This window comes from Muscardinus avellanarius, assembly GCF_963383645.1.
Source record: "Muscardinus avellanarius genome assembly, chromosome: 16".
Taxonomy (NCBI): Eukaryota; Metazoa; Chordata; class Mammalia; order Rodentia; family Gliridae; genus Muscardinus; species Muscardinus avellanarius.
Genome location: NC_137802.1, coordinates 50,596,629 through 50,608,598, shown reverse-complemented (window position 1 = coordinate 50,608,598; position 11,970 = coordinate 50,596,629). Strand labels below are relative to the sequence as shown.

General features: G+C 39.4%; 2 protein-coding genes across 2 annotated transcripts; both read left to right on the top strand.

The window, feature by feature from the left end:
- Positions 1 to 4,522: 4,522 nt before the first annotated feature.
- On the top strand, positions 4,523 to 4,831 carry LOC308275502 (keratin-associated protein 3-3; the record flags this gene model as incomplete). Its single annotated transcript, XM_080713812.1, has 1 exon — positions 4,523 to 4,831. One exon carries the CDS (start codon positions 4,523 to 4,525, stop codon positions 4,829 to 4,831), a length of 309 nt encoding a protein of 102 aa, XP_080569938.1.
- Positions 4,832 to 10,847: 6,016 nt separating this feature from the next.
- On the top strand, positions 10,848 to 11,156 carry LOC308275501 (keratin-associated protein 3-3; the record flags this gene model as incomplete). The annotated part of the gene is made up of 1 exon (XM_080713811.1): positions 10,848 to 11,156. The coding sequence occupies one exon, from the start codon at positions 10,848 to 10,850 to the stop codon at positions 11,154 to 11,156; it is 309 nt and encodes a 102-aa protein (XP_080569937.1).
- Positions 11,157 to 11,970: the final 814 nt, after the last annotated feature.

The following is an 11,970-nucleotide window of genomic DNA, read 5'->3' as shown; positions in this document are numbered from 1 at the left end:
CTCTTGGTTTGGTTTGGTCTGGTTTGGTTTGGTTTGGTTTGGTTTGGTTTTGGTACTAGAGCTTGAACCCAGGAGTATTCTACTTCCAAGCTACACTACTATCTCCGCTCCTTTTTTTTATAAAACTATGATCCTTCTATTTAGGCCTCCCAAGTACTGGGGTTATAGATGTGCACCACCATACCTGGCATAAACATCACTTGATTCTTCACACTCATCAGTGATCACTTGAAATTGAAATTTTTGTAGAAATAAAGGAAAGCAAAAGTAGATATGGATGTGTTTACATGTTATTGAGTACACAGAAATCTATACTTACACCATTTTGAAACTGCAACAGGAAGCAAGTTTGAATGTGGCAATACAACCAAATAAAACTGAAGGAGAGCTCATCCCGTGGCAGATACGTAAGAAGTTCGTGAGTTATTTGTGTAAGGTTATGAAAACAATAACAAGGAAACATTCTGATGGATGAAGCCATGTTCCCTGGAATAGGTGGGTATAAAAGATCCACCAAGGACAACTCTGTAGCAGAAGACCTTTCTTGGCCAGAAAACATCAACCTGACCCATCAGCACCATGTCTTGCTCTGATTCCTGTGTGGAAGGATGCTGCAGCGTCCCCATTGGCCCAGGCACCACCATCTGCTCCTCTGACATACGCTGCCCATGTGGGGTCTGCCTGCCCAGCACTTGCCCTCATGAGATCAGCCTCCTTCAGCCCACCTGCTGTGACACCTGCCCCCCACCTTGCTGTGTGCCTGATTCCTATGTGCCCTCATCTTGGCTGCTCAACCAGTGCCACCCTACCCCAAACCTGAGCGGGATCTCTGTTGTCACCTGTATCCCACCATGTGAGTGTGAAGCCCCTTGCTGCTAGCCAAAGATGCTTCAAAGGGCTGGACCACATTGCCCTAAGGACCTTCAGTAGTCAGAAGGGCTGCTTAATGAATGGCCTTCAATTAGTCACCCCGGAGATGTTTTGACCCCGTGCCTTTGGATTTGAGGAAGTGTTGTTTCCCTGTTTTGAATAATGATTTCAAAGAAGTGGAAAAAATGCTATCACAGCTCTCCTTATTTTAAGACTAAATAAACATCACTACTCCCCAAACCATGTGCTGTCTTGTGTTTCATGTTATAATTACCCAATAACTCTTGACACATGCATCATGAAGCCATAAATATATCCACCAGAATTACACTTTCTGATGACAACATCATAAATCTCATAGCCAAAAGGAAATCTCACAGGGATATGTAGATACCTGAAGAAAAATGTGTGGATAACAAATTACTTCACTATAAACATAGAATTGCAGCCGGGTGTGGTGGCACATGCTTGTAATCCCAGCATTTGGGAGGCTGAGACTGGAGGATCAGGGTTCACGGACAGCCTCAGCTACTTAGTGAGGCCCTCCACAACTCAGTGAGACCCTGTTTCAAAATAAAGAATAAAAAAATTGGGCAGGGGGTGTATCTCGGAGGTCAAAAGCCTCTGGGTTCCATCCCCAGACCTGCGGTAAATAAATAAATAAATAAATAAATAAATAAATAAACATAGAATTGCTTTAAATTCCAACATTAGTATCTATTTTTATTTTTTTAGTTTTTCCTGCATATTGAAATAAACCTACATGTGGCCATAAGGAGGTTGTGAAACTGCTTAATTAGACATCAACATGCATTCTAATCTGTAATTCAATCCAATTCAATCAATATTTACCCAGTGCCTACTATGTTCCAGGCATGGTCTAGGTGCTTGGGAGAAACCAGAAAGACTAAGATACAATTCCCACACTCAAGGATCTTGTACTGATGTAGGAAAGGAAAATGTAAGTGAAACTATGCTGTGCAGCTGCATGAAACAAGGTCTAAATGAAAGAGGAGCTGCACATTTTATGAGAACAGAAACACCTCTAAGGGTCACTTAGTTTCTTTATGAAAGAGATATTTGAGCCAAAACTTGAAGAACAAGGAGAACACGAGAAGCAGAGAATCAGGGAAGGATGCCTAAAGCCAAAGGAACCATCTGAGTGAGCTCTCAGAGGTGCGAAGTACCTGGGAGGCTTGCTTCATTTATGTTTGATGTGTCTGATGGCTAACACCAATATTTAAGCAAAACTTAAACCAATGGCACCACCACACTCTTCTGGCATGTGATGAATGGTACGTACTTACCAACATTTAGAATTTCCCACAGAATTCTTGCAGCGATTTTTCTTCCTTTTTAAGTAGATAATATTATGGTTGTATTATGAACTCCTTCAAGAAAAAAACTCACCAAAGAATCTATATGATACGCTTGCTTAACAGTCATTTGCTATCCAACAAGTTATGTAGATTTAGACTCCACTAACTGAATGGCTTTGTGCTAATCAAGAGAAGATGTGAGAAGATCTTAGAAACATAGAATATCACACGTTGGAGAGCATCCAGTCTCACTCCCTCATCAGCCAAGCCACAGGAAGGTGGATCAAGACCAATTAAACTAAAGAATGTTGTATAAGGCACTGCTCTAAGGAATTTACAATCTAGTTGAAGATCCAAGAGAGAAAAGCAAATAAATAGGCCAAATAGGGAGTAAATCCTTTACAGAATGATTTCTGAGTGCCATCTTTCTTATTTTTCTTCTCTTCTCTCTCTCTCTCTCTCTCTCTCTCTCTCTCTCTCTCTCTCTCTCTCTCTCTCTCTCTCTCTCTCTCTCTCTCTTCTTGGTGCTAGGGATTGAATCCAGGGGCATTCTACCTTAAAGCTACACCCTCCAGCCTTATTTATTTATTTATTTATTTATTTATTTATTGCCTTACTGGGGATGGAACCCAGGGGAATTCTACCTCTGAACTATACCCCCAGCCCAATTTTTTATTCTTTATTTTGAAACAGTGTCTCACTGAGTTGCAAAGGGCCTCACTAAGTAGCTGAGGCCATCCAGCAAACTGCAATTCTCCTGTCTCAGCTTCCCAAGTGTTGGGATTACAAGCGTGAACCACCACACCCGGCTTTTATTTATTTATTTATTTTTGGTGGTGGTACTGGGGTTCCTGAAAGCCCTTCCAGGCTACACTCCCAGACCTATTTTTATATTTTTATTTAGAAACAGGGTCTCTTAAGCCAGCAAGGCTGGCTATGAACCTGCACGATCCTCCTGTCTCCGCCTCCCAAGCGCAGGGATTACAAGCGTGCGCCACCACGCCCGGCATTATTCTTTATTTTTAAACAGGTCCTCACTAAGTTGCGGAGGGCCTCACTAAGTAGCTGGGGCTGCCCAGGAACCTACAATCCTCTTGTCTCAGCCTCCCAAGTGCTGGGATTACAAGCGTGCGCCACCAGAACCAGCTCTGCCACCTCTTTAAATTGCATTAAATCACATGCCCTTCCAAAACCACTATTATTCTGTGAATCTTGTTATTTTTTTTCATTCATCTCCTGTATGTACATCACGCACGTAAAAGTAAATTAAGACTAAGGCAGTTTTCCTTTATTTTTTTCATTTATTCATTTATTTTAATTTTTTATGGTGCTGGGAATTGAACCCAGGGGCATTCTACCTCTGAGCTACACCCCAGTCTTTCTTTTTTCTTGCTTTGAAACAGGGTCTCGCTAAGTTCCTGAGGCTCTCACTAAGTTGAGGACAGCCTCAGCTATCCTCAAACCTGTGCTCCTCCTATCTCAGCCTCCCAAGCACTGAGATCACTGGCATGTCCCACTACATTTGGCTTTTTAATGGTATATTTAACAAAGTGCAGCAAGTGGGTGGGCCTTTCCTCCCAATTATTTTATATTTGAACTCACTTTAAGACCAATATAACTTTGAGAATACAGCCATTATTTAAAAAAAAAAAAAACACAGAGTAACACACTGTGGAAATCCACTATAGATTTGTTAAAATAGTGAAAATGAGTTTAACCCTATACCATTCTGTCATCTTGCTTGCCTGCTAGAACCTGAATGATATCATCAATAAATAAGTTAAATTTGTTTGAAATGCCTATAGTCAGATGAAACATCCTATAAGTCGCCATATCCTTATTGATTTTATTGAGTCAAAACTGGCCTGATTCATCATTTGAGTTGCTTGTTCTAAAGTTAGTAATTGGAAACCACGTTGTGTTATTGATGCTATTTTAAACTAAGGGGTGGGGAGATGAAACGAGTTTAACCTCTAAAACAATTGCCAAAGTGTTGCTTGGCCTAAGATTGCCCATAGTTCATGCAGTTTTGGCATGCCAGAACCCAGTGAAGATAAAATGTGATGATCTTATGACAGAAATGACAAGCCAATGAGTCAAAAACATGATTAATGGAATAAGGGCAGGAACTCCTAATAGACAAGAAAATACCAAACTGATTAGAGAATCCTAATGGAAAAGGGTGTCAAACAAAAATAAGGACAAGAAGCCTTCTAATTGGACCCACCCCCAAACTGGGGAGGGTATATAAGAGCAACAAAGCAAGAGAAGGCATTTGAACCTCAGAAACCTCACACTTCTAGGCAGCTAAAGCCAACCAGACCCCCAGTGCCATGTCCTGCTGTGCTCCCTGCTGTGTGACCCGCTGCTGCAGCGTCCCCACCGGACCCGCCACCACCATCTGCTCTGCAGACAAATCCTGCCGCTGTGGGGTCTGCCTGCCCAGCACCTGCCCACACACCGTCTGGCAACTGGAGCCCACCTGCTGCGACAACTGTCCCCCACCCTGCCACATCCCTCAGCCCTGCGTGCCCACCTGCTTCCTGCTCAACTCCTGCCTGCCAACCCCATGCCTGGAGACCCTCAACCTCTCCATCTACACTCAGCCCTGCTGTGAGCCCTGCGTCCCCAGCTGCTGCTGAACGCAGGCTGCTTTGCTCGGTGCCTGATCCTGAATGAAGATCCCAGAAGCTGTCGGTTCAGCTTTCAGTTGCCTCTGTAGTTTATGAGTTGTTAAGGTAGACAAGATGGCCTAAGATAAGGAAAACTTGCTTTTGACTTGAATGGAAAGAATGCTGAGAATTTTCTCGTGGTATTTGGCTGAATGACAATTTGGTTTTGTTGGGCATGTGAATGTCCTCTATTATCACAATGCTATTGAAATCTTTAAGACTTCAGACTGTGTTTTCTTGGCCATTCAGCTTCCTAGATCTTATTTCCCATATTGAGTATTTTCATAGAGGCAAAAGAATCTCCTAATGGGTTTCTAATAAACTTTATTTCCCTGGCCACACGTGTTCTTTATTTATATTAGAGCTCTTTTGGTACATTTCTTCCAATAAAAATATAAAGATAAGATGGTTATTTTTTAAAGTCTCGATTAAGAAATAACTGGACTAGCTTACTAATATGGCTTGCTAACTTTTCATCACCTCTTGTCTTCTTTGACAAATACAATTCGGGGCTGTACCAATATTTTTTCTATGTACTAGTTCATTTAATCCTAAAATAGCATTAATAGGTGAGAAAAATAAAGATTTAAGATTTATTTAGCATTTTTAAAATCATAAAGCTAGTTACTAAGAAAACCAGAATTTATCCCCTGGTATGACTGACTACAAAGTCTAATTCTTTCTACCACATCAATAAAGCTTCCAATACTAGTAAAAGCAAAAGTTTAAGGGACACAATTATGATATCAATTTAGAATATATAAGAGACCAGGTGTGTGTGGTACACACCTGTAATCCCAGTACTTGGAAGGCTGAGAGAGGTAAATAGCAGAATTGCAGGTTCAAAGCCAGCCTCAGCAACTTAGCAAGACCCTGTTTCAAAATAAATAATAAAATAGGTCTGAGGATATAGTTCAAAGGTAGAACACCACTGAGTTTAATCCCCAGTACTACAAAATTAAATAAATATATATGCAAGAGTAAAAATTTTAGATTCTTTAACAAAATTATCACATCCAATTATATATAAAGGGTATACTATTGGCTCATAGATTAAAATGGGCAGGCTTTCAATTCTAAGATCTGTGTGATTTAATGGGCCTATCTATTCCATCTTTATTCTCATTTAAAAGGGTCAACTCTAGTAGCAGATCACAAAAAACATACTACTATTTGCCACCATATTAGCACAGAAGGTCTACCTTAGTAATCAATAATTGTATGCCAATACTTGTCAGGTAACAGGTGAATAGAAATCATTGATTAAACACAATTTAGCACATCACCTAAATTACCAATCCTTTTCTGGAACTAGAAAGAATATGTTTTCGAACATATATGCATACGTATGTGTTAAACATTCGACACATATATAATGCCATAAGTATAATATATTTCACATATTATATAAAATAATAATCATATTGCATATATAAAACATAAATTAAATGTAAACATAAATGTTTAAAGGTACAAGTCAAAATCTGCAAAAGCAATGAGATGAAACCAAAAGAATGTTTATAGGGGGGAAAAGATAAGGCAAAGAAGAGAATAAGCAGACACTCTTTTGTGTGTGTGGTGGTACTGGGGCTCCTGGAAACCCTTTTACCTCCAGGCTACACTCCCAGACCTATTTTATACTTTTTATTTGAAAACAGGGTCTCTCAAGCTAGCGAGGCTGGATTCGAACCTGCGCGATCCTCCTTGTCTCCGCCTCCCAAGCGCGGGGATTACAAGCGTGCGCCCCCATGCCCAGCGTAAGCAGACACTTTTAATCAAGCATGTTTTCACATGTCCCCAAAGTACCTTACAGTCTCTTCAGAGAGGAATTTCTCTAAGGATGTCACAGGCTTCTTAACAATTCCACTTGGAATGAACAGATTTTAGAATCCATGTGGTAGATGAGACACAACCTGGGATACTACTTATAAGAGATTCATTCAATACATTTTATCATTTATTTGGCCAATACTTTCCCTATTTCAGGCACCACATTCATGGTAGGAGTATAAATATTTTAAAAAGAAGAAAAAAGAGCTTACCTGAAGTGTCTTCAAGTTTCTCTCGAACCTAGGGAAGAAGACAGGTTATTGTAAGAACACATACAAGTATTGGATGTGTGGTGTGAACATAATTACAATCTCCTCGATTCCTGCTGTAACAAGGAAGCATCACACCATGGCAGCACATGGGGAAAGTAACTCAAACCCAGATTCCGTGATCCGGTGTCAGGGCTGAGCGGCAGGCATGGAAAGCCTTTGAGCTCTCCAGCAAGATGGGAAGTGGGAGCAGGCAGTCTAGACAGAGAAGCAGATTAATACATCATGGAAACCTCTTTCAACGAGTGTGGTGTTCTTAAGCTACAAAGGGAATTGGAATTGATGGGAGTGAAGGATGCATTGAGGGGGAGAAGAGAACAAGTACCAGAAGGAGAGAAATACAAAGACCCCGAGACAGGGACACCCCGAAACAAGGGGGTTCCTTTGAAACCTCAACGCAGTGAAGGAAGAGATCAAGTCATATTTTGCTTCCATTTCTTTTCATTATCAGTCTTTGATTTATGTCACAGATACCTGCACTGATTATAGAAAAATGCAATTAAAACTGAACATGTTCATGCATGTGTGTCAGTGTGTAGAGAGACGTTCAGCACTTTGAAAAGCTATCATTTATCAATAATCAACATGTTTTTCTTGTACTGGCTTAAAGGAAAAGGAGACTCTTTGCTAAAAGAAGTAAAATACTTTTTGTACCTCTGTCATTGTTTAAACTTCCATTGTTAACCACATACGAATAGCTCAATCCTGACTGATCCTACAGGTAGTTTTTAACAAGTGAGATAGCACGCCATCTGAGGCCAGTGGTCTCACCTCCTCAGGACTCACCGTCTTCATTTATAAATAAAAGACAGTAAAAATCAGGTCTTTTAGGTCACCACAGAGAATATGCATTTTAATAAATACTACAAGTCTAATTGATAAAACAGATTAATTTATCACCATTCACATGTTATTATGCAACTTTTACATCCTATAAACTTAAGCCTTGTGTATAATTAAAGAAGAATGATGTTCTACATAAACAAGAAATATTTCATCTTCTATGATGAATGTGAAGCAATGTTGCAGTCTCACTATAACACTGGTATCTTTCTGCCATGAAATTTTAATTTTCAGTGTCTGCAAGCCACTTTTTCTTTGTAATGTTTTCCTAAGGATATCAAAATAATTTCCTTCTTTTTGCTTTTTGTTCTTAGGAACTAATCTTTTCCCTTTCTATTATAATGCCTAATAGCAGTAATATATTGTGTGTGTGATAAACTTTTCCAATAGACTATAAATTCTATGAGGGCAGGGATAAAGTTTATCTTGTTCACTGTTAAGTACCTAACATTTATCACAGTGCTCAGTGTATCATAATCACTCAACAATGTCTATTGAACTTATATTTTAAATAATGAGTGAAATATTTAACCCATCCTAAGTAGTAGAGTGTGCAATTTGGCAGATATTCATGCAAAGATAAATCTGGGGAAGTGCTGGACCATGGGTATATGTCACAAATCTCTTTCAAACAGAGCTATAGAGAAGTTTTTAATTTCTTAATCTATTAATTTACATGCCAACCACTTCCTCTTCTTGTAGGTGTGAATATTCATCTGTTCATTTATTAAGTTGGTGTGAACTTTCAAGATTAATGTTTAATATTTTCTATAAGGTTGTTCTCTTACTTATCTTCAGATCTTTTTGTCTTTTTTCTTTTGACTTATTTTTTTTATATTTATTTTGCCTTAATTTGATCTAAAATTGACTTCAACAATGATAATAACTTACTTTTGTGTAACACTTTAAGATTGCCCATGGACTTTCACCTTTCTTATATCATGTGCACCCTGCCATAATCTTCTAAGTGGAGAAATGTATATATTATTGCCCTTATTTTGCAAACAAGAAAAAGTGAATTGCTTGCCATAAGAAGGAAGGTAGCCAGTAGCACTAGGACTGGAAAGAGCTCTTCTGGCTCCTAATGTGGTCCTCTGGATTCCACATCCCCAATTCCAAAATGTAGAGAGATGCTTACTAGCAGATACTGGTAGACAGGAGGACTTAAAGGAAGAGGTGGGAAGAATGGAAAAGTACCACGGCTTGACAGGCAAATGAGTCCAAAGTGAGTAGACATGATATAAGGTGTAACATTAATACCAACCAGGAACCTACCTAGGCTTCACTGTGTTAAGCCCTGAATGCCTAATGGATTTTCCTATCATAGCTACTTTGGGGAAGAAAATAAGTTATATTGGGGGAAGATAAAGAATGAAATCAAATGTCAACATGCTAGCCTAGTTCAGGCTCCTAAGTCTGTTAACTTGGTAACAATTTTACTTAAATCTTAGCATGGTGGTCTTCAGTTCTGTCTTCACTGAGTCTATAGAGACATAAATCAAAGATTCAACTTACCCACCATCATCAGGGAAGGACATAAGGCAAGCTAATCCTCAATAGAAAGGTATATGAAAGAGTGTTTTCAACTAGTTATGAAAGAAATACAAGTGTTATAATGAAGTGTCATTTTTCACCCATCAAACTGACAATTTAAAATATCCAATTTAAAATGGGAAAATGGAAATTCTCAAACACAGCTGATAGAAATAGGTATGTAGAAAACAAATAGGTAAATATAACCATTCGGGAGATATACAATGAATATCAAAAGGCTTAAAGATATTAGGTTATTAGTTTGCAAACAAACTCAAATAATTATATTAATTATTTCTGATTCTGAAATATCAGAAATGTACACAAAGATTTATATACTTAGTTAGTTGTTTTCTGTTACCACAAGTATCATAGGGAAAAGTTGAAAACAGCCTAAATGCTTAATATGAAATTTTTAAGTAACTTAGAGGTACACTTATGTGATGAATTCTAGGAAGTATTAAAAGTAACATTGCCAATACTTAAGAATATACGATGATGACAATATATATGTTTAAATTAAAAGATAAGTTACAGAAACTAAATATAATATGGTATCAGTAATATAATAAAAAATATATATGCATGCATTGACGATGATTCTGTATATGTAAGAAATATTAATAGATAACATCTTTCAATGATAAGAATATAGATGGGCTTTTCTCTTTATACTTAATCTATATTTTACTTTTTTTTTTTTTTTTGCAGTACTGGGGATGGAACCCAGGGGCATTCTACCTGTGAGCTATACTCTGAGCCCCATTTTTTATTTCTTATTTGGAAACAGGGTCTCACTGAGTTGCGAAGGGCCTAAGTAGTAGCTGAGGCTGTCTGCGAACCACGATCCTCCGGTCTCAGCCTCCCGAATGCTGGGATTACAAGCATGGGCCACCACACCCGGCTTGTATTTTCCAGTTATTAATGAATATATATCTTACAATAAAAACTAAAATAGATATCTTCAAAAGTTTGCCCATAATTCTCAATAGCCTGTTTTTTCCACATTAATATAATTTTAATCTCCAAAAGCCCCAATGCTAAAAGAAAGTAACTAAAACAAAGATTAAAACAAAAATGATTCTTCAGACCCATCGATATAGAATTAAACACTGAACAGCACCAGAGAGCAGACACGCACACCACAGATCAGTATCATGCCATAGTCTATAGCGAGGCTGGTGGTGGAACTGTAATAACAGAAGCCTTGGGTGATACCTCACGAAGCTTGGGTTCCAGTGACAAATAACAGGAGCAATCACTTCAGATTTAGCAATGAACTCGAATAAAAGTTAATTAGGAGAATAGAGACTCTTTACAGGCATTTAAATGTCAACCCAATTAAAGGATAATGGGAGTACTAACATAAACAAGAATCAGGAACAAAGCCTCCTGGTTGGAGCCACGCCTACTGGGGAAGGTATATAAGTGCCCTAAAGCAAGAGAAGGCATTTGAACCTCAGAAACCTCACCTTTCTAAGCAGCCAAAAATAAACCAGACCCCCAGCGCCATGTCCTGCTGTGCTCCCTGCTGTGTGACCCGCTGCTGCAGCGTCCCCACCGGACCCGCCACCACCATCTGCTCTGCAGACAAATCCTGCCGCTGTGGGGTCTGCCTGCCCAGCACCTGCCCACACACCGTCTGGCAACTGGAGCCCACCTGCTGCGACAACTGTCCCCCACCCTGCCACATCCCTCAGCCCTGCGTGCCCACCTGCTTCCTGCTCAACTCCTGCCTGCCAACCCCATGCCTGGAGACCCTCAACCTCTCCATCTACACTCAGCCCTGCTGTGAGCCCTGTGTCCCCAGCTGCTGCTGAACGCAGGCTGCTTTGCTAGGTGCCTGCCATTGAAAGAGCCAACCCAGAAGCTCTAGTGTTCACCTGTCCCCAAAGCTGCAACTAACTCACTCTGCTTTAGAAGTTGGAACAGGGATGACGCTATCGTTGACAACACCCTTAAAGAGAAGCCAAGAGACTCTCAATAACTATGTAGCTATTGTCTGTAACCAAGTGCGATTTGAATAGGTGGGTGCTTATAGCTTCCCAAAGTTTCTTTGGGTGTTTTGAAATTCTGTTTCTGGTCTTGGGTGGTGTCTTTCTGCATATTAAAGAACTTCTTCATGATCACTTTAATAAATTTTATGTCTCTGGCATAGCTCAAATGGCTATATTTATATTTGGTTTTTGTTGGTTTTTTTGTTGTTGTTTTTCTGCTGTGAATTCATGAAATAGTTATCCTAACTCTGTTGGAATTTTAAGAAAACTTTGGAGCACTGGTAAAACAAAAAAATGGTAATATTACAGAAATATTTCTTGCTTTTTTGTTCTTGCTGTTAGAAGAAAATTAGTTTGCCACATATTCAGTATATCTGCATACTAAAAAGTATATTTTCCCTGACTTGTGCTCCCCCAGAGTGGTTTAAGATAGATTGGGAAATACTGATCATGACTTCAGGATTAAATAAGACAAACCAGCCGGGCGTGGTGGTGCATGCTTGTAATACCAGCACTTGGGAGGCAGAGACAGGAGGATCGCACAGGTTCAAAGCCAGCCGTGCTGGCTGAAGGCCCTGTTTCTAAATAAAAAAGTATAAAATAGGTCTGGGAGTGTAGCCCGGAGGTAGAAGGGTTT